General features: G+C 37.1%; 2 protein-coding genes across 2 annotated transcripts; one reads left to right on the forward strand and one right to left on the reverse strand.

Moving 5' to 3' along the window:
- The first annotated feature begins 314 nt into the window (after positions 1 to 314).
- On the forward strand, positions 315 to 14,521 carry LOC149053540 (uncharacterized). The gene is made up of 18 exons (XM_089183249.1): positions 315 to 576; positions 5,522 to 5,642; positions 5,942 to 6,013; positions 6,462 to 6,533; positions 6,708 to 6,779; positions 7,143 to 7,214; positions 7,703 to 7,774; positions 7,931 to 8,927; positions 9,184 to 9,265; positions 9,829 to 9,891; positions 10,023 to 10,103; positions 10,635 to 10,679; positions 11,082 to 11,132; positions 11,906 to 11,953; positions 12,124 to 12,180; positions 12,389 to 12,451; positions 12,977 to 13,021; positions 13,984 to 14,521. The coding sequence occupies exons 1-17, from the start codon at positions 315 to 317 to the stop codon at positions 13,009 to 13,011; spliced, it is 2,265 nt and encodes a 754-aa protein (XP_089039375.1). The 3' UTR covers positions 13,012 to 13,021; positions 13,984 to 14,521.
- A 2,762-nt stretch (positions 14,522 to 17,283) lies between these two features.
- On the reverse strand, positions 17,284 to 19,456 carry LOC149053541 (diacylglycerol kinase theta-like). Its single transcript, XM_089202933.1, has 4 exons — positions 19,448 to 19,456; positions 19,170 to 19,223; positions 18,764 to 18,860; positions 17,284 to 18,435 (listed from the first exon to the last, which is right to left on the reverse strand). Exons 1-4 carry the CDS (start codon positions 19,454 to 19,456, stop codon positions 18,320 to 18,322), a joined length of 276 nt encoding a protein of 91 aa, XP_089059059.1. The 3' UTR covers positions 17,284 to 18,319.
- Positions 19,457 to 21,384: the final 1,928 nt, after the last annotated feature.

Raw genomic sequence — 21,384 nt, forward strand, 5'->3', positions numbered from 1 at the left:
ACCTGTATTAGTTCGCGTACAAAGTAAAGCGCATGAAAGGTGTCTATTTTCTATGAATTTACAAGGCCTGGAGAACAACAAGAAAACTCATAACATTTATTCGAGTCTCTCAGTAAGGCTCTCTAAGAGTCCGATCGTGGCCATCAACTCCTTTTTAAAGTTCTGTTTACCCTGTCTTTTCTGATATGTCGGGCTGCTAACGCTAATGGTGGGGTGGCAAATTCTCAGCAAGACATATAGCAACTTTTAACCTGTGTTTTAGTCGAATTTAAGCTGACTTTGAACCGAGACACGGTGACAGAACCTAGACAAATATGACGTTCCAAGCAGATAGCAGCTGCAGCGCATTAGTTCTAAGCCTCAAACACCGCAGCAAATCTTCACTTCTGTTTACCAGCTCTTCTGAGGCTAGATCTTTTTGTGGATCTGGAAAAGAATTGGAAAAATTGGCTTCAAACATGGAATTTACCCTCAATTTACACTCGCAGTACCGAGTAGCGTCTTTCATCACATGTATCAGGTCAGAAGCCGTCAACATTAACTCTGGTTCACCATTTGCCTTCAAGGAAGAGAAAGGTAGGATCGATAAAGTCTTAGAGTCGCGGACTAATTACCGCTTAGGCAAGACGAACACAATTTACGAGCGCTAAACAAATTTCAGTGATAAAAGGGTAAGACCATTGCTGAGAAAAATTCATCAAGCTGGAAAAGGAGAAGTTAGAATTCAAATGAAGCAAAGTGCCATTCATTGGACATGTGATGACAAAGAATGGATTGAATTCGAAGGCAGAGCATAGGAAATCGGATGCAACAGTCAAGATGGAGCGAACAGCACATGTATCAGCAGTGCAGAGATTTACAGAGCTAGTGAGGCACCTTCCTATATTTCTTTAAAACCTTTCAGAAATGTGAGAGCACTACGTCGCCGGACACACAAGAATGCGAGTGGATCCGAACTCAAGAGATTCAAAGCACCAATAGTCAAGTACTTCAGCGAGAGTGACCCAAAAGAGCACTAAGGAGTTGCGTCCATGTATAAGCTTAGCTTTTTACTGATGGAGCATGGTCAACCAGTGACATCTAGAAGTGGGGCACTCCCGTTGGCAGTGAGGAAGTGCTCAAAGATCGAGGAGGAATTTTTTTTGCCTCGGTCCTTGGTATACAGCGGAACCACCTATATGTGTTCGGTAAGAAAGGCATCCTGCGGACTGCTTTTGTCGCGACTTCAGCCGTATGACTAAAAGATACGCTACAAGCCTGGGAAAGGTATGCTGACAGCCAACACTTTGTCAAGAGGTTACATAAAGGACTGTGAGCGTTCCCCCCCAGAAGTAGAGGTCGAACGCCCACATACCTACCACTACCTTCCAGACAACTAATTCAAGGACATCCAGACAGAGAGAGAGACGACTTGTCCCTCAGCGCTTCAGAGCTTGAAAAACACAATCTCGGAAGGCTTCCTTGTTGCAAAAGTTAGACTAAACAGCTTGACAAACCCACAGTGGCAATACCTAGTAAGGCCCAGTCTCTCTCTGTAACACCTGGCAATTTTTTAAGAAATCGCCCATAGATTCTGTACGCAATAAGTCTACTGGACTTCAAGAAATACGACGACAGTTGAAAACGCTCAGATGGGATCTGAAAGTGTGAACAAGGACCACGAGAAATTTGTGCGCGGCACCGGGCAACCGAAAGCTTCGTCGAAAAGTGGAATTATTTCTGAGGTCCAAAATGTCTGGTCGGAAATCAAACTCATCGAGAATCAACTGATCATGAACCAACCAATTCATTTAGATGGACATAATCGAGGGGTTCTCGAACTTAAACTGGCGGAGATGGAAAGCAAATTGACATATTACAAAACCACTTAAATACAACTGAAAAAAGGAAAAGCAAGCCTTTAGAATATTTAAAGTCCAATTTCATTGAAAGGAACGACTTACTTCTTATAATCTGAGAAATACTGGGATTATAATTGCACTTCTCCTCTCAGAATTTTTGAAGTGAAGCTCTAGTTACGGCAATTCAGTGTTGTGAAATAGCTTAGGTCGCCACTTGCGTCAAGCGTCATCGCTGACAGAATTTAAACTTTGATAAACCTTCCCAATTTTTTAGTCAGTTCTCCTTTCATTATATCTGTTGCACGGCATCCTTGCAAATCTGTATTATGACTTGCTATATTCTAATCTTTTAGAAGTACAGAAGGTAGAAGTACGACGTTCTTACTTGGTAGACTCCGTGTCAGTGTCTATATTTGTAATCATAATCTTGTAATTCCACGAGGATTGACCGTGAGTAAACGTAAAGGTCTTTCACGTAAATTAAGTGACACATTCTGACATGTAAAGGAGGCGATTTATGTTAAGAGCGTTTTATCGGATAACCATTTATTTTTTTAATTCTTTATATCGGTATAACAAATTTCTTATGCATATCGATGTTTTACTTGACAATGCCAAACTGACAGCTTAAAGAAGGCCACTATTAACAATTTCAAATTGCATTTCTAATTTTTTTTCTTTCTTATCTTTCAGAGTCTTGTCTGATAACCCGTTGAAGAGTTTGCCATCTGACATTTTCGCTACAAATACTAAATTGACTTGGCTGTAAGTTAATTTTTCCTCTATTAAGGGACATCAAACAATATTTGTCTTTGTATTTTAAAACACACTAACCCACTATTACGTGTTTATAAATGTTTGGGAAAAGAAAAATTTCTCTCTGATATTATGATTATACGCTAAGACTGACAGATCATATGACGACATTAGAAAGGCTTTAAGGAAAGAGTATAAAATAAAATAAATTGGACAATGATCCTCGAAGTTGACCGGTATTTCATACAATTGCAAAAACTGAGAAGCCCGAGCAAAGATTCAGGCTTCAACAAGATTCAAACCCGTGCCTCCCCAAACCTAGTGGGGTGCCTCAACCAACTGAACTAAGACACCACTCGTTGAGATCAGGGCACATTTTAAAGGGTTCTTCTATCCCGTAGAGGAATATTATCATATTTTTTGATGAAATAAATTTTGCGGATGAAAATCAAGCAAAGCAATGATCGTTGCAGTTAAGGTGCAATTGCACAACCGCGCCTGCGAAGATCAGTTTTGTACTTGATTTTCATCTGCAGGTCAAAATGAAACTTATTTTTTAAGAAAATAGGATCAAAATACAAGACAAGATATCGCAAGAACTTTCGGAATCATGTAAGGAGGAAAATACGATGGTGTATTCGAGAATCATAAAGATAACCTTTCTATATGTTTTCGGAGCTACAGATTCCGAAAGGAAACGGAGAACCAAAAATTATCGTAAGATGAACCGCCAAAAAAAAAAGAAAGCCTGTTTCAGTTCATCTATCATGGGAAAAGGCCCGAAAGGTGGCCTAAGACTGATGTAGCTGGAGGATTGTTTTCGAGGCCTTATGAGTAGCTTGTTTCTCCGTCAAGGGGTACATAACTGAGTTAGGATAAGCTCGACAGACAAAACCTTGCTCGTCTTGAGAAGTGAGAATATTAAAACATATGTACATTGCTGCACCATTTTGATTTCACGGTAAAATCTCAATAATAATCATTTTGAGTTGTCTACACAATCTTTAAGCTGCATTTCAAAACTGAGTTTATTCCACTAGTCATCTGGTTTATTACTTTATATGCATCCCAGCTCTGGCCTTTATTTAGTGTGCTAAATTTTCGTCGAATTCATAGGTACTTGTCTGAAATACAATTGCACCACCTACCTCCAAGAATCTTTGACAAGAACACACAGCTAAGGTTTCTGTAAGTAAACTCGTTTTTTTCTGTCTGATCCACGCTCCTAGATTCTTAGTGATGCAATGTAAGCGTTGATAAGATTGACAAAATTCGCAAATATTTCATTCATAATATGTAGCTATTTAAGTACAAAATAAATTCATCTTTAATTAACACTACTAGCCAACTTTCGCACCTGCAGAATAAGAACTCTAATCTCAGACCAGCTGCACAACAGTTCTACAGGCCTCCAACTGCTTTTTGTTGTTGTCGTTGTTTTATTAAATTTATCAGATTATTCGTTTCGCTTCGTAAATCAAGAATTAATATGAAATATCATGAAGATTACATATCTACTGTTGCATTCTGGATCTTTGTCCAGGACTGACCGTTTATGAGATTCTGTCCTCTGTATAAAAGGCATCAAGAAGTGCCTCCATTAAATAAAAAGATCATTCCAATTTCCATCATGAACAAATTTCCATATCTATGTCAAATTTGATTATAATCTTATGTTGTAAAATGAGTAAACGGTGAAGCTAGCACAAACAACTCTTCGCTCAATGACAGTGATGCCGACTTTTGCTCACAAGTCAAAACAACCGTAACTGTCTTCGACAGCAGCCCTGAAAGGTTTCAGTAGTACCCCTATCTAAGCAGATAAACTTCTGGTGGATCTTTAAACTAATCGTCAGTTTTATACGGTAAATAACGCAGACGCCTGAATGACAACGACATGAAAGGGTTGAATGAAAGTGCCTTCAAAAACTTGACAATGCTAGAGGAACTGTAAGTTAATGTATCAATACTGTTGTGGAGGGAAAACTGTTTTTGTAACGCAGCAGCATTCCCCTCTCTTACCGCCATGTCTATACTTGTTTTTCAAATTAACTTTTTTCCTTTCTCTTTTCTTCCCTTCCACTCAGTGGTCAAAAGACGATTCGGTAAATAACTGTTTTAATGAAACTAAACATATTTTACATACAGGTCACATATATATATTTTTTAATTTCAACACAGATGGTTGCAAGACAACAACTTCATGGAATTGCCTCCTAATTTATTCCGAGATCTAAAAAGCTTGAAAGAACTGTAAGTTATTTCATTCCAAGCTTTTCCTTGTTTTAACTCAATGACTACATAAAGTGTTCCAACACCTAGTAAAATCTTCCTCTCTTTTGTTAAACCACTGCTAGTGTATTTTAACACAGTTTCTGCCAGTATCATACTTTTCTTCCCTTTCACTAATTAGAGCATATAGTAAGAAAATGTTTTCCAGTTGCAGATTTTAAAATCTTCTCATGTGCACTTATAACACATTTAAAATTGAACCATCTGAAATTTTGAGTTTGTTGCTGAACTGACTTTTCAGTGGCATCGATCATACATACAGTGATGAAATTCATGCATGTCATGAATATCAGAGTTGTTTTTATGGGATATCTTTCTCCGTTTTGAACCATGTTGGCATATTTTCTTAGATCACGAGCTTAATGATTTCATTATTGGTCCACGAGAGGCAGCCATTGCCTATGTTGGGAAAAAGAGTTTGAAAGAGAGTGTGCACGGAGATCTCAAGTTTTCAGCGGCCTTCAATTGCTTTTTGTTATAAATATTGACCAAACTAAATGAATGAAGTGACTCTTGAATATTCTCTGTGCTATAAGACAAAACATTGCATGTGTACGACTGCGAACTGCTCTTTGTTCTTTGGTTGCTTCTGATGACCAGAATCTTTATGTATATTTACCTATAAATTTCAGTTTGCAGAATTAATGAAATTGTATTTTCTTGTCTCGTCATTCTTATCAGCTATCTGTCAAATAACAAGTTGAAGAGTCTACCAGACGGACTTTTTGACAGTCTTTCCAACCTGTCATATCTGTAAGTGAAATAGTTATTTGACCAAGGAGATAACTGGATGGTGCCCAATGATCATTTTTAAAGTATTCTTTTCAAAAGCACAGCTGTCATAACTGACATAGCTCGTATTTTCAAATCTTAATTGAATTTGACGATACTATCTTATGTATTTGTTGTGCTTTGGTTAGTAATGTTAAGTTACTTTGGGGTGTAAGAATTTAATAGCTTCTGTTTAAAAAGCAACCTTAACAATTCTCAGATTTCAGTTGGTAGCTCTAACATAAGCGAAATCTTCGTAACTGTGTAATAATTGTTCTCAGGGATTTATCAAGCAATGAACTCGAAAATCTGCCGGCGTATGCTTTCAGAAACATTAGAGCGGTCAAATTTCTGTAAGTAAGATTGATATCGGCCCAAAATATTAAAAATTGTTTGTAAGGATTTTCTTGAAAATAACAGCACTTGCTGACTATAAAAGCTTCTTTGTGAATGACAACTTACATTGTAATTTATTTCTGGAAGGCAAAGGTTTTTTTGTTTCCTTTTTATCCGAGCTGACAATATCTAATAATTTGTTGTATTGCCAGATAAAACGACCCTGGCATTAATTTTGTAATTTGTAACAGAGAATGAACTTGAGAGTTTTCGCGCTTAATCTTGAGATCATTATAGATAAGTCTAATGTGTTCTTTGAAGATTAAGATACAAAGACTGGGAGCTATTTTAATGGAAAACGTTGCCATTCCCTGCCTTAACCGCAAATCTTACAACAACAAAAAAAGTAGAGCTAAAGATATCACTACACATTTCATTCTAAACTGCACATAATGCTTTCTTCAGGAAAATGGAGTACAACAAAATTAAGAAGCTTCATGAAGATCAGTTCCAGGGCTTGGTGGAGCTATTAGATTTGTAAGTGCATTAAGAGTTAAAACCATTTTCCATAATGATCTGAATCTCAAACCGTATACAGTAATATTATTTTACTGTTAACTCCGTCATTGCTCAAATAAAATTTGCCTTACCCAATCATATTATGTTACTGTACTTTAATATTTATTTCCTTATCTGTTTCCTTTGTTTAAGATATCTCTCGGAGAACAAAATCGAGGCTCTGCCTGATAAAATTTTCAAGGGCGTTAAAAAGCTCAGATCTCTGTAAGTACAGTTAATCACATACAAACATTCCAGAATATTTGAAGTGATAGAATGAATATGATATCAGCGTTCAAAATCCGAGATTTTTGTCTACAAATTTACCACGATGTAGAACAGGGGTGGTGCCAGTTATCTTCCTCAACAAAGCAATGTTTTTTAAATTTATATTGCACTAAAAATGTGCCTTTATATAACATACTTTTGGTGCACCTAGGTGGATATTATGAAAAAGCGGAAACAAACATTGAGGAGATCTATGTAGTCTTAACTGAAATTCCATGAGAATTTATTAGAATGAGGAATGTGACTGCTGCAAGTCCCCGTTTTGGTGTTAGTTGTAAATAGTTACGTTCTTCGTTTCAGGAATATCTTTGGCAATAGGATACAAAACGTTACCAGCACGACTTTCAACTATGCCCACGAATTGCGAATGTTGTAAGTTTACTGCAAATGACAGATGTTTATCTAGGCAACTAAACTTAGTTGCATATATTGAAATCAGATAACATTCTTTTGATTTCGTTTTGTCAAGGAAAAGACTCGTGCAAAGTAATTTGGAAAATAACAAATATATACTAAAGGAATTTTTTCCTGGAAGAGTCCGGAAAGAGGCTTTTGTACAGCGAACGACCTCAACCGAATGGGCTGCCACGTCCATAAAATCAGTAGCCATCAAAAATTTCCAAGAAAGCAAGACGAGACTTATCTTAGGCTAAATGACTACTTTTGAAAGAATCTTTGAGAAAACATCAAGCTAAGGTCCGTACTGAAGATCCTCAGCTAGGTTCCTGATTTTGTGTATTTGGACAGTCAATTTGAACATTAACATTAACTTAATGAATCTTATTATTGAAATTCACTTTTTTAGGTTATTTATAATATAAACAACTTAAAATTCACATTATGATTATTTTAAATCACAGGTTCATGCATTACAACCTGATGGCCGAGCTCCCCAAAGGCTTTTTCAAGCATTTGACGCACATCATCAGAGTGTAAGATTCCATGACGATCCTTTCCTTCACTCGCCCCTTCAAACAATTATTTTAATAATAGTCTATGTTATTAATCAATTAATGATTATTAATGGATTTCAACAATGCAATAATAGTGTTATTTCTTCTTTTTTTTCTTCTTTTTTCGAATTCTAGAACTTTGGACACCAACCTGATGTGCTGCCATCTCGATCTTTTCAGGCAGGATGCTGATTGCGAATACTCCTTCAATGACAATTTCGCAAGCTGCCACTCCATGTTCCGCCACCATGCTCCAAGGAGAACGCTTTGGATTGTCGGTCTTCTCTCATTGCTAGGGTCTTTATTCGTTGTTGGGTGGCAGTATTTCTACCCTGATAACAATGTGGTCCAGTCTATCATGTTGGTGAATCTGGGTGTATCTGACGGCATCATGGGGATATACCTTATCATTATTGGCATAAAAGACCTGCAATGGTCAGGGGAATACTACCTGCATGACTATGAGTGGCGCACCGGTTGGTTTTGCCATTTCAATGGTGCCATGTCTGTCTTTTCAAGTGAAGTGTCAGTGATGATGATTTCTCTGATCGCATTGGACAGACTCAAGAACATCGTGTTTCCTTACACCTTTGCAAAAATTACCCCAAGGCAGACCCGTATAATGTGCGTGGTTATCTGGCTGGTGGGAGGCGTCATGGCATTCCTTCCCTTGTCCGGAATGCACTACTTCAGTGAGAGGTATTATGGCAATAATGTGGTGTGCCTGCCCCTGCAGCTTTCCCCTGAATTACAAGAAGGCTGGGAATACTCCACTTCCATTTTTATCGTTTTGAATTTTTCCCTATTCATCTTCATCACGGTTGCTTACGTTGCCATCTTGTGGAAATCATGGTCGTCAAGCAGACGGCTTGGTGCACATGGAACTGTTCGTGAAATACGAGCAAGAGCACAAAGTGCACAAGCTAAAAGAGAAAGAGCACTTGCCAAAAGAGTCTTCTTCATTATTCTGACCGATTTCTTGTGTTGGATGCCAATCATTGCTATCGGCATCCGGTCCCACGTCGAGAAAACATTTGATCCTCCTGGTGACCTGGCAGTGTGGATTGCAGTGTTCGCTCTGCCGATCAATTCAGCTATCAACCCATTGCTGTATACGCTTTCTACTCCACAGGTAACGTTTCTTTTTTGGTTACTTTGGAATAGCACCTACCGTTATGTTGAAATTTGGTTTCGTGTCAGAGCAGGCTGGCAACTTAATTTTGTAATTGTAACGATTGACATACAAAACAAGCATGAAGAAAGTAAATGATCGGACAGATTTTTTTAGCTTCTCCACCGTTAACTTTAACCATAGAGACCAACGTGACTTCTAAATACGTTACTTGAAAGTCTTTACGTAAACTATTCAATGTATTTTGAATGTCTAGGTTCAGCCTGTGTTGAAAGCAAAACTGAGGAAGCTGTGGTCCAATGTTCGATCTATTTTCAGCAGAGGACAAAATCAAGAAGGTACAGTTTTAAGCTCCATTGAAAAATACCATGATAACAATAATTGTATTCCAAACCTTGAAATGAACAAACTTTAATTTTCACCAAATTGAGTTTTAGCAACCCAGTTTTCTTTAAGTAACATATGTCATTTTTACTCATAAGGCTTTCAAGGGGGGAGAGGATGGAACTGGTATGAAATTGTAGAAAACTCATGTATTTTTTAATTTTTTCGAATAAGAAACTGAGCAAATTATTGAAACCACAAAGGTGCATATAGCAATATGTAAAGTTGTAGCAGACGTAGAGGAGAAAACCAGAATAATTCTAAGTAGAGAGGGGATCATGATTTCAGTTCGATTTTCTTTAATACACAGCTTTAGAGATACTAACCATCAGGAACATTGAGACGAATAGGTGCCGTTTGCGACAAATTTTTAAAATAAGGTGCTAGCAAAACCTCATTCTACAAACAATTCTCAAAATATGAATCGCTATACTTCTGCCTGAAATAATTAGATGACGATCCATTCTGAATTGTTTGTCTGAGCGTTATTTTATTGATGTTCCTTTTTATATCAAAGAAGCAGAAAATGATCAGCAGGGACAGATTGGAAATGGGGATGAACATGCTAACGTCGAGGAGGGTAAAAAATATAGTGCTTCTCAATCTAATCACATATCTTCTTTACACCTCTGTAGGGTTCTATGTGCGATACTTTTCTTTCCTTTCTCTTTTCTGTACTTAATTTCTTTTTTTCATTTTTCTCCCCCCTAGGAGAACAGATTGAAATGCAATTAATAGCACAGATCGAAATCCCAGAAGTGGAAGCCCCTGAATTGCCTGCTCCTCAACCAGGTCAGTAAATAAGTGTAGAATTTTTTATGCCAAAGACAATGTTGTAATTAACTTTGTAATTCAACTCTCTTGCCAGGTGTGTATAGTCCAATTAATTAATCTATCAAATATGAGCTCTTTCAAATAAGATGCCCAGAAACCACAGTATTCTTTTTCTGCTCTGATAGTTGCTGTAGGTGCACTTCGAGAAAGGAGAGATCAAGGAAGGGTTTCTCGTATGACACAAATGTAATGAAATTAGGTTGGATTACTTTTGATTGATAAGTTACCTCCAGATATTCTGGTGATAAATTGCCTTATGCACTTTTAACACCTCCACTCATGATATCACCATTCCTTTACATTAGTAAACTCTAATGTGCCAAAGTATGTAGTATTCCAGTATGGAAGGAAGATACCATTGTCCCCCATATGATGTGGTTGTAGTAAATGAATGATACGTATATATTGACAATGATTATTCGTTGTTTCCAGTTTTCAGTTATATTATATGAAAAATAACTTAAAGATAACTCTTTGCTCTGTTGGCAGAGATTGAACAAGCCTGTGAGGGGGATGCAAATCCATCTTCCTCAGGTAAAAATTATTTATGAAAGAAATATCAAAAGAAGGCATAGACAACCGCTCTATTTACAAAAGAAGTACTGCAAAAATCACAGTTATACAAGGTGACTTCAACTGCATATTGCACTTTACAATCGATCATAAGAATCACCAAAATGAAGAAAGGTAATGCGTCTTAACCGACTGTCTTTGGCAGAGGTATTACTCCGGTTACCATTTTCATGCGCACTAATTAACTTGCAGATTTAAATTTGAGCTTTGTAACTCAGTGATATTTGATCAATCAATGAATACTTGAATAAATATATGAAAATTTAACGTACGTAAAATACATTTGTAAAGAAATTTATTTCAGAATAAAACATGAACCATGAGCACTATGTCATGTTTTACTCTACTTGTTCCTTAAAACAGATTATGAGGATGATTTCGACATCAGACCAGCCTCTGCAAAGACTGTGGAAGGTAAACACCTTTTCAATTTTCATTTTTTTTAAAGAAATGTCATAATTCTACAAAACAGCGAAAGGTGGCTGGTGCTAACAAGCTGGCGCATTTGGTATACTTGATTGCATGGTTTTGTATGTCAAACCAATAAGATTAGGGTTATCATATTAACACGTAATCACCAATCAAATCACAGATTCTAAGTCTGTCTCATGAAAAAATTAACGAGAGCAGCTTTTTGGCCACTATTTCCCGTAAGGCACAAAACCCTTCCTCAGTTACTAAACCTAACGGGTCTATGCAATCAAAAAAGTCCTGTCGGAAAGTTTGCTGTTGTCAAAGACTTAAGACATATTTGCGTTATTAACGTTTGAGCCTTTCCGGAATAACTCGCGGTTTATTCAAATGGATGGTATTCTTTAATGCAATCACTGTTCATCATCGCGAGAGCCAGTATCGACGAAGAACACAAAGAGAAGGTAATAGTTGACATTTTCTGTAAGTAGGAGTGTCTCTACACACTAACAGAAGTTTTTGATGTTGAGAATCGCCCAGTTTTAAGGAACCACTAGTTCCAATTGCAATTAACCATATGAAAGGTTTTAAAAAAATTATCAGAAGTGATCGAAGGTTAAGCTACTTACAAGAACCTTTTTAATGATGGACACTCATCTTCAGTGTTACTTATAGCTTCTGATAATAGTTGAAGAATAAGGCGATTGTTGCGGATTTCAGTGAGCAAAATACTTTACTTTCTATAACGTCAAGATATCTTTAATATTTGTGTGCAGGTGAAGAAGGAGGAAGTAAGCATGAACCTAAAAAGACAACTGAGGAAGGTAAAAACAATGAATTGCTTTTTAGGAACTGAACATTTGTCCCACATGGGTCTCATTTATTCCAGCGTACAGTGTAAGTAGCAACAAGGCTAATTTTCTGACTTGATAGCGGGCAATGGGCTGCGTTGTCTAACCTTACGAATTTTAACAATGAATCTGATTTCACACAGCTGTTGAATCTGAGGAGCAGGTGGAAATTGAAGAGATTTCAGTACCCAGTAACAAAGGTAAAGGAGATAATGGTTTTTGATTGGTCACTCAAGAGAGTAAGGCATTTTATGAGTAATTAAAACATCTGTTTTCCCTTGGTAGTCACTGGAAAAATTCTAGTGTTGAAATTGGTGAAACATTTATGATTTTAATTCCTAAGTACAAAAACAAAATTTAATGACTGTATACTAACTTACATTGTATCAAATAAATATTTTTTTAAAGAAGCTAGAAAAGCTGAAGAAGAAGAGGAGATGCATGAGCCTGACATGGATGTCGTAGAGGAAGGTAACATTTTTCATAAATCAGAAGAGATAAACTCAGATTGGTCCACACATGCTTTATAAGGTGACGCATAATCAGTCCACACAATTGGCTGAAGATCACTTGAAGTGCTCTGTCGAAAGGTCGCGATTCACATCTGGAGTTGATTACATTGAGGAAAAAAACACACCACTTGAGTAGTATTATACCTCTTCGTAACGAAGAGCCATAACTTTTTATACAATGCTAAAATCCTACATTTATGAATTTATTGAGCCGTTTTAAATGTTTGTTTGTTTTTTAAGCGATACAGTAATAATTTGCCCAGATACAGAAAACAGAACCGCCACTTACCACAACTCATTGAATGGAAATAGTGACTTTGATGTTGTGTAACTCAGGTTTCAAAACACTTCAACACAAGCAAGCAAAATTAAATGAGCTGTAATAAGTGGCAGCTCTGTATTCTGTACTTGTGCAATTTAGTACTGCATCGCTTCAGAAAAAATGAGCGTGTTGCATTTCTATCTCTTTTCGTGTTCCGTCCAGGGGAAGAAGACGTGTTTGATACCAGGCCGCTTTAGTACTTTCAAGGTAAATGCTTATTACGTCTGCTTTAATACTGAATACCGCTGACTAAAGGGGTACGGAAAACAAATTCCTCTAAAGAAGGTAGTTTTTTTTTGTTACATGTATCCAATCAGAATAAGTGTAATATTTGAGATTTAGAGTGAAAATCTTTGATGCGTTACGGTGTGTATGCATGTATAGTTGACTCATGATTACTTAAACTATCAGTTTGTTGAACCCGATCTATATTCTGAATCAAAAGTGACTTTTTTGATGCCATTCACAAAGCGTAACTCTATCCTAAATTTTTAACTCCTTGGCTAACTCAAACCAGGTTCAAATTAGAGATTTCACTGCAACTGTAATGGTTGAAGTTATTGGAGATGAAGAAGATGAAGTCTGATTTGTTGTAGCCATAATATACTGCTCGTCTCTTTCAAAGTCACTTGCAAATTTTTTCAGGCAGCCCATTCATTGTTGGCAGTAAGGCTACCAAAACATTTTCAAACTAATCAATTTTTTATCTGCTTGATTATGATTTGAAAAAGTATAACTTAAAAAAAAAACTTCTGGGTGGCTAATACGCTGCACTGATGAGTGCTCTCTTTGGTTATGCTTGTATATTCAAACTTGCCTTCTGTCCTTAATGCACTGACCAGCTTCCTGATTGACAGTCTGGTAACCTGACTATTTGTGCAACTGGCCGGTAAGCCGTCAAATTGAATTGACTACCTGAGCTATGACCACTGGCTGACTGACAGATGGGCTAATTGTCTGCCCGACTGTCTGCTGGACTCTCCACCTGGCCATTGGGCATGGTTATAACTAACTGAATTAGATTATGGCTGCAAAACACTTCAATACAGACATGCAAACATTCAACGCTTGACTGACTGAATTTAGGGTCCGTAGATCAAACAAACAACTAATCGATAAGTTAATTTTGCGTTCACTGATAAGCGTGCTTTTTCCTTTGCCTCTGACAGTTTCCAAGAGCCAAAAACATTGCCATTAGTATGGAGACCGCGAGGGCTAGAGAAAAACTAAAAAATTTCAAGGAAAAAGGAGAAAAATAATTCTAATAATCAATACATACTGTCTATGGTAACATCTTAGTCTTTAATTTCTTTTTCTTAGATTTAATGTTATCAATACTCAGTAACTTTGCTTTCTGAACTTATCATTGTATGGTAATAAGATATAGTTGGAGTGGAACATATTGCGCTATATCTGAGTGGCGTGTAATTTCTTTTTCTTAGATTTAATGTTAACAATACTCAGTAGCTTTGTTGTCTGAACTTATCATTGTATGGTAACAAGGTATAGTTGAAGTAGAACATATTGAGCTATATCTGAGTGGGCGTGTAATTTCTTTTTCTTAGATCTAATGTTAACAATACTTAGCAACTTTGTTGTCCGAGCCAATTATTGTATACCTTACACTCTTTCTATCAGTCCATCTTCCTTTTTTTTTGTTTTGACCGTTTTTGGTTTGCTTGTTTGTTTCTTTTTGGAACATGTAAATTTACCCGACACTTTGAGTCTGTTAGTTTTAGCGTATTTCTAAAGACCATGATTGCTACACCGCAGTTAAGTCGGATGGCTCAAACGGAACACAACAGTACCAAGGGTGTAGCCAGCCTAGAGTCCTGTACCTCTTAACTTCTAACACATCACTCGTGCAAATTTTGAAACAAAAATTGAACTTTCTTAGGGTATAGGCCCACGACAAGTCGAAAAGCTGGCTATGGTCCTGATGTGATAAGATATTCTATTCTGCATGCTGATCTTTCCATCATTAATTACACTATAGCTGAGTAAGTGTTTTGATTAGGAATGCCTCTGGTTTTAAAAGTAATGTGTAAGTTTATTTCCATGGAAATTGTTGGGATTATTCGGAGTTTACTCTTAGTTTAGAGGGGATTTGATGTCCCTGAAGAACTTTCTTTTAGAGTTCCTAATATAGAAAAGAGCAAATAATGTGATAATAATAGAACACTAAGGGTTTTGAATAAGAATTATCAGAGATTTATCTGTATAACAACTATTTAGATAGCTCATTTCTAGGTTTTGTTTAAACACGAAAAATCATCTGAAATTTGACAAGAAAAACTTAGAAAAATGCATGGGTCGAACACGTCCACTTAATAGATATTTGATGATACGCTGGTAAACTAAATAGTTCATTTCTTAACATGTTAGAACTCATCCGCGAGCATTAAAGTCATAAGGAGTTAAAGTGACGGTAATTTTGGGTTGGATATTATATCAAAGAACTTAGACTTGCGGTTAAGATTTCCACAGTTAGTAGACATTAGGCGGTACAAAAATAATCTGAATAGTTCGAACATTATCACAACTCGTCCAGCGAGTATTCAGAGTACGTGTCGAGTTGTTTAATTTCCTTAGTATCTCTAGGTGAAAAAAAAAGGTAAAAATGTGACACAAAAAAAGAGAAACAGTTACTGGATAAGACGTCACGCATTAGAGATTTAACAATATATTGAAAGACCTAAGTAGCTCATTTCTAGAATTTTTATAACTCGTATGAGAACATAATGATGGCTAAAAGGTAGAGTGACGTCTATTTTCGTTGTGTTACTGACTTCTTTATGAACGCAAATTCCTTAAAAAAGAAATTAGAAAGATATTGTGGTAACAAGTAACAAGTCAGATATAGGATATTTATTGGTACAACAATAATTTGAATAGTTCTCTTCCACAACAAGCTTGTGAGTGCTTTGCGTTCAAACTGAGTTTAGAATTGTTAGAGGAAAATAAACAAGGTCAGAATTCGTTTGTTAGAGGTTTTTATAGAGTGAAAATGATTTAAATAGGTCGTGTCTTAGAGTTTTTATAACTCGTTTGCGAGCATTAGTGACCTCTGTCATGGCTGAAGCCTACTTCTTTACATAATTCGTCAATATTATTAACATTAACCCGAAAATCAAAAAAAAGGAAGAAAGAAAAAAGGTCTTAGAATACCACTAACTTAGATATTTAGTAGTGTTGTTAAGTCTAATTTTGTAGCCCATTTCTAGATTTTTTAACTCACAACGAGAATTCTAGTTTTTTTTTTGTGCGTGGCATTCTTTTAAATCTTTGTTGAAACGGGGTCATTAACATGGCTTCTACAGGAGGAAAAACTTGAATGTGTAAGTGGCTTTTTGAGGGAAGTCACACAGAGTTGCGAACAGGGGTTCAAGATCTACTGTAAAACATAAACGAAGACTTCAATAAAACATCTTTAAGACCTTGCACATGAGTCCGTTCTCAGTTTACCCTATAAAGGTTTCTAAGTCACGCTTCAGGTTCATCCACAGTGTGGATTATATGCCACAATGACCTGTGACAAGTAAACTGATACAAAATTGCTTTCTGTAACTCTCATAATGTTGAAATTTTTGTTTTTAATGAATTATTCAGTTTGAGTTTTTCCCAAAAACTGAGCCGTTTTCTTTTGACACCATAATGTATCTCCTTGACTCGACTCTCTTGAGGGTTTTTGGTTACCCCCCCCCCTCCCCCATGTAAAATAATGCGTAACAAATATATATTTCCGGGAGGTTGGAAAACATTTTTAAGCTTTTCATTTTCTATCCAAAGACTTCCACCAAGGGTGGGTGGGAGTGACGGTTAGTATTTAAAAAACCCTCAGATATGAAATCTTTACTGCACTGTGATTGGTTTAGAAATCTCGAACTACCCTTTGTTCTGCCTTTTAGGGTGTTGACTCTTCATGAATTTTTGTCCTTAGTGACTGCTTGTGATATTTCCTTCTTGTCAACCGCTGAGATAACTTAAGAAACTCAATAATTTGCCATTTCGGTTTAATTTACTAGGGGAATAGAATTTACACTCCAAATTTACATTGCCAGTGAAGGACTCGAAGGTGTAACATGTAGAGCTACACAGTTATAATGACCAAACTTGAAAGAGACCTTCAGCTAAACCTGAGTAAATCGAGCCAAAAAACTGAGTAAAACTAACTTAACTTAACTAACTTAACGTCTGTACAACTCACTAGAAGCAAACCGAAAAGTCTTCCCTTCCATTCTACACTCTTCCTCGTGCTACACAGCTAACCTTGCCTCTGGAAGCCTGACACAGTGAGGACGAGCATAAACGTGGGGTAACTGAGAGAAAAATCTAATTAGGATGAAGGAAAGTGTCATGCCTTCCATGAACCTCGCCGACTATTGCTCGCTCTCTTTTACTCTTCTCTCCTCTTACCGAGGACCTATCACCAGCTATGCCTTTTGTGACCAGAAAAAAAAAGCCACAAGTAGGTTCTCTCTCAAATTTAATTCACTCGGAACACATCTACATCAACTGATCATTTTAAAAATGAAACATATGGAGAAAAGGTAAATCAATAGAAGGCGGCCATGCATATTAGCTTGTAAATGAATACTTCTGCAGTTAAACCACTTTTTACATATAATTACAAATACAATATTAATTTGAAATATACTCGAACTTATGTTATCTTCAAATTCATCGGTGTCTTCTGTAAAAACTCCATTGATGGGACAAGCTAAGCTTTGAACTCCACCTCCAGACAGAGATTTCAACATTTTAGTTTGCACCTTTAATATACGATTGTGGAACACCAGAGTACGCGTATCTTCGACTCTCAAGTGTTTTCATTCCTATCTGAAATTGCGTTAGTTAATCGTACTCTTCCCACTTTTTCTTAAGCATGAAAGCTTTAATAAACTGTGATTCGTCTAGAAATCTCGCGCCACCCTTTTTTCCTACATACGACTATGGAATACCAGGTTACGAGTTTGGTTCGTTAGCGCGTAGCGTCGACTACAACGCTTTTGCGCATTTACGGGCGGAACGGGGAAAGACAGAATGTGGCCGAGACTAGTCCAGAATCATTTTATTCCACTTCGATAAACAAATCATGGCCGGTGATAGAAATTGACTCCAATAGCACGAATGGTAATGTATACTGAAGAGGTTCGAATGGTGAGGACTGAGCCGCTCTCCTTGTTTCAGCCTATATGACGAGCACGTGATGTTCATGTGATCGCTCAACCAGCATGCATTTCGTGCTGGTAGAATTTCACAATAGGTTCAATTTAACGCACTATAAAGATGGAATTTTAGTCTGCACTGTTTACAATACAGCGTATACCCAAAGCGATACAAATGACAATAATATCCTTTACAATTTCGAATTACATTTTCTCGGCTAAAGCAATACTTAACTAGATGTAACGTTACAAGATTACCAAGTTAAGTATAACTCAGAGCTGGAAAAAATATCCAGTATGGTTTCTAATTAAGCTGCCATAAGCCCGGGGTAAGTGTTTAATCGTCATAAGAAATAATTCTTGTTGCACTGGGGCTTGTAGTAGGGCGAGACGAACTTTTGGGTCTTCTTTTGTTTTTTACTTTAAACTTCCCCTTTGATACCATCAGTGCCTAAAGAAAAAAATAAGTGAACTTACGATGAAATTTCGAGAAGTGTTCGATGGCCGTTTGGGTTCTAGTAATATTTTCTTAATTCTTCAAAGAATTCCGAACCAAAGTCGTCCGGTTATAGACGTTTTATTGAATTCTTGGATGAAAATTATGACAAAAGAAAAAAAAAAAACAAAAAAGTTTCTCAAGTTAAAAGCTAAAACGAAATTGATTTTTTCGGGATGTGCTTTTTTAACACTGAGATATGAAAGTCCAATCATAAGCCTTTCATTTTCCCTAAAAAGTAATCTTTTACAGCGTCGTTACACAGTGTTCTGTTAATACCTGTGTTAGTATATATGGGCCGTGCAATCACATTACCAGGAGGCTGCATCCAAGCTTCACCATCTATTTGTCCGGGCATCTCTGATTTTAATTTGATGTTGATCTGTAATGAAGTAATAATAATTGTCATCAATTAAAAAAAAGCATTGAAGCGGATGGATGAAGAGAGTAATTTCTAAGAAAATTGTGGTTCTGCGTCGTTGTGGGGGGAGGGGGGGAGGGAAGGGGTAGTATTACATGATAGTTTTTTTTATCAACTGATTTTATAAAGTAAATATGCAGAAAAAATGACGCTACGCCACTGGTGGGAACATAGCAACGTGAAAAACAGAAATAACAAGAGAATAGTACGAGGATAATCAACTTATGGCTTCATTATGTTATTTACTGTATTACAACCAGACATCTATACCTGGGCTCCCTGTGCTAGCCGAATACCATTCCTGATTCCACTTTGAATTTGACCCTTTCAATAAAGAATTCGTCTCAATTAAGAGCTAATGCACCATTTTTATTGCTAAATAAAAACGTTTCCTATGCAAATACTTAAGAAAAAAGGAAAAGGCAGGATACAAAAATTGTGGCTATTAGTAGAAAAAATACGTGGAGCAGATTGGAGAGAACAGTATGGTGAATATGCCTGCTGATGCTAGGGTCGAACGGGTACAGATGGTGGTGATTCTGACTCACTAGGTGCATTATACCCTGAAGTCCACCCACCTCGACAAGACCGTCACAGTGACAAGCTGAGGCATAACCCTGCAAAAAGATTCAAACAATTTCAATTGTGTGTGGAAAAGGAATCCGGGATTGCACTTATTTCGTATAACTTCGCTTTGCGATTGGTCCAGATAACTCAAGCCACTATCTGAACCAATCATGGGAAAAATTAAAACCAAAAGTGGTTTGGTCATTCGCAACTTCCCGCGCTAATGGCAGTTTGCGCCATTCTTCTCTTCGTACTTATTGGCTTCTTCAACTTTCGTCGGTTCTGATCGGCCGTTGTGATAACTTCATGGTTGGCTTCTTCTTAGCAGATGCGCTGAATCTTAGAGTCTTTTCCAGACCTCACCTTCTGAGGACAACATGTCATGGTTATTTTATCAGCTGTTTGGTGCTAAGAATATGAGCAGATATCACTACCAAATTCATGAGGTATTACATACATCTTTGTTTGGTCCCCATGCATCTGTGCCTGCTCCCCAACTGGCCAAAAAACAAATTTAAAAACAAAGTAAAAGGGCAAAATTTATACAAAAAGACTTTACAAGTAACGAAGTGATAATCCGCTGCAATCAAAGTGATCTCAGAAAAGAACCCTTAAAAAAATTCCGACTTCGATCAGATTCGAACCCGGGCCTCCCAGATAATAGTTGGGGACTGCTACCAATTGCGCTGTGAAGCCACATGAACTGAGGGAGACAAATTTTGAAAGGTTATTCGTTCCCGTAAAGGAATCAGGTCATAATTATATGAAATAGATAATGTTGACCTACACGAATCATACTTTCACCGGGGATAAAAACCTTGCAGCTTAAAACTACTTGTTAAAGCAGATGTTCTGCGATTTCCTTGCAATTAAATTGAACATCTAACTATTACAAAATTAATTCGAATTAATTTGATTGAACTCAACTTCAAGCTTTTACTTACCTTCCTATGTTAAGAACTACATTCCTTCTAGTGTTCGTAAGTCGAGTTTTTTGCCATCAATCTGCAGCGAAAAGGAGGTCACAACAGATGATGCTGAGTAAACAAGATACTGGTGCCTGGAAAGTTAAAGAGGAGACCACCACCACAAGATCTGATTGGTTGACAGGATGGTGCGAGTTTTCTGGACCAATCACAGAGCAAAGTGAAGCAAACCCAAAGAGAACTTGGCTTGTTTTTCGACTCTTCACACTTACTTTAGACACCGAAAAATTGCTCTTAATCGATAATTTCTAAGAACCAGTCAAATAATTTATCGTAAAGTATTATCCGCCTCTATTGACGATTATTCAATGGTAACGCTACTCGCTAAATGACAAAGAAAGTCACGGTTAGTAGGTTCAAATGGTTATGTTGGAGTTGTAAGAATTTATCCGTTTGTACGACGTAATGGTGCTTATACATCCTATCTCTATTCCAATGGATAACTGAAGTTAAATGAGATAACTAATACAAGAAAAGAGGCGGTTTAATTCGGCTTTCGCTCACTGAATTCTTTCGGTTTCTGATGTGGAATCCTGTATTGAAAAAAACTTTTATAGACTTACCCAAAGTTTAGCTTTAGAAGAAGAAGGAGTAAAAATATAGATAAGTAATTTGCCTGATGAAGGTGGACCCTACTAGAAGTGAAGTACGAGCAAGGTTTTAAACACGCTGTCCCGCCGGAAAAAAACGGATATTTATATATGACACAGCTCATCACCCGACAGATATCACCCGCTGCGAGCGTGAGAGTGTGTGTGCGTATGTGGAAGAGGGGGGTGGGGGTGGGGGGAGAAGGGGGATTGCCCGCTCCTAGAACCAATCAAATCACAAAATTGTAAAATTCCGCCCGCTCACGAGCTGAGAAAAAAAGACAAACTAATGGTAAGCTATTAACCGTCTAAGGGAAGGTCCGTATGGTGGAAACTTGAAAA

Source organism: Pocillopora damicornis, chromosome 1 (genome assembly GCF_964200805.1).
Source record: "Pocillopora damicornis chromosome 1, jaPocDami1.2, whole genome shotgun sequence".
Lineage (NCBI taxonomy): Eukaryota > Metazoa > Cnidaria > Anthozoa > Scleractinia > Pocilloporidae > Pocillopora > Pocillopora damicornis.

Excerpts from the sequence above, each read along its gene's own strand:
- LOC149053540 (XM_089183249.1), top strand. The coding sequence starts at position 315 with ATGACGTTCCAAGCAGATAGCAGCTGCAGCGCATTAGTTCTAAGCCTC. Across the intron at positions 5,643-5,941 it reads CTTTCCAACCTGTCATATCT|GGATTTATCAAGCAATGAAC; the intron begins GTAAGTGAAATA and ends AATTGTTCTCAG. Across the intron at positions 7,215-7,702 it reads GCCCACGAATTGCGAATGTT|GTTCATGCATTACAACCTGA; the intron begins GTAAGTTTACTG and ends TTTAAATCACAG.
- LOC149053541 (XM_089202933.1), bottom strand. Across the intron at positions 18,861-19,169 it reads GGCTAGCACAGGGAGCCCAG|ATCAACATCAAATTAAAATC; the intron begins GTATAGATGTCT and ends ACTTCATTACAG. Across the intron at positions 18,436-18,763 it reads TGCACGGCCCATATATACTA|AGGCACTGATGGTATCAAAG; the intron begins ACACAGGTATTA and ends ATTTTTTTCTTT.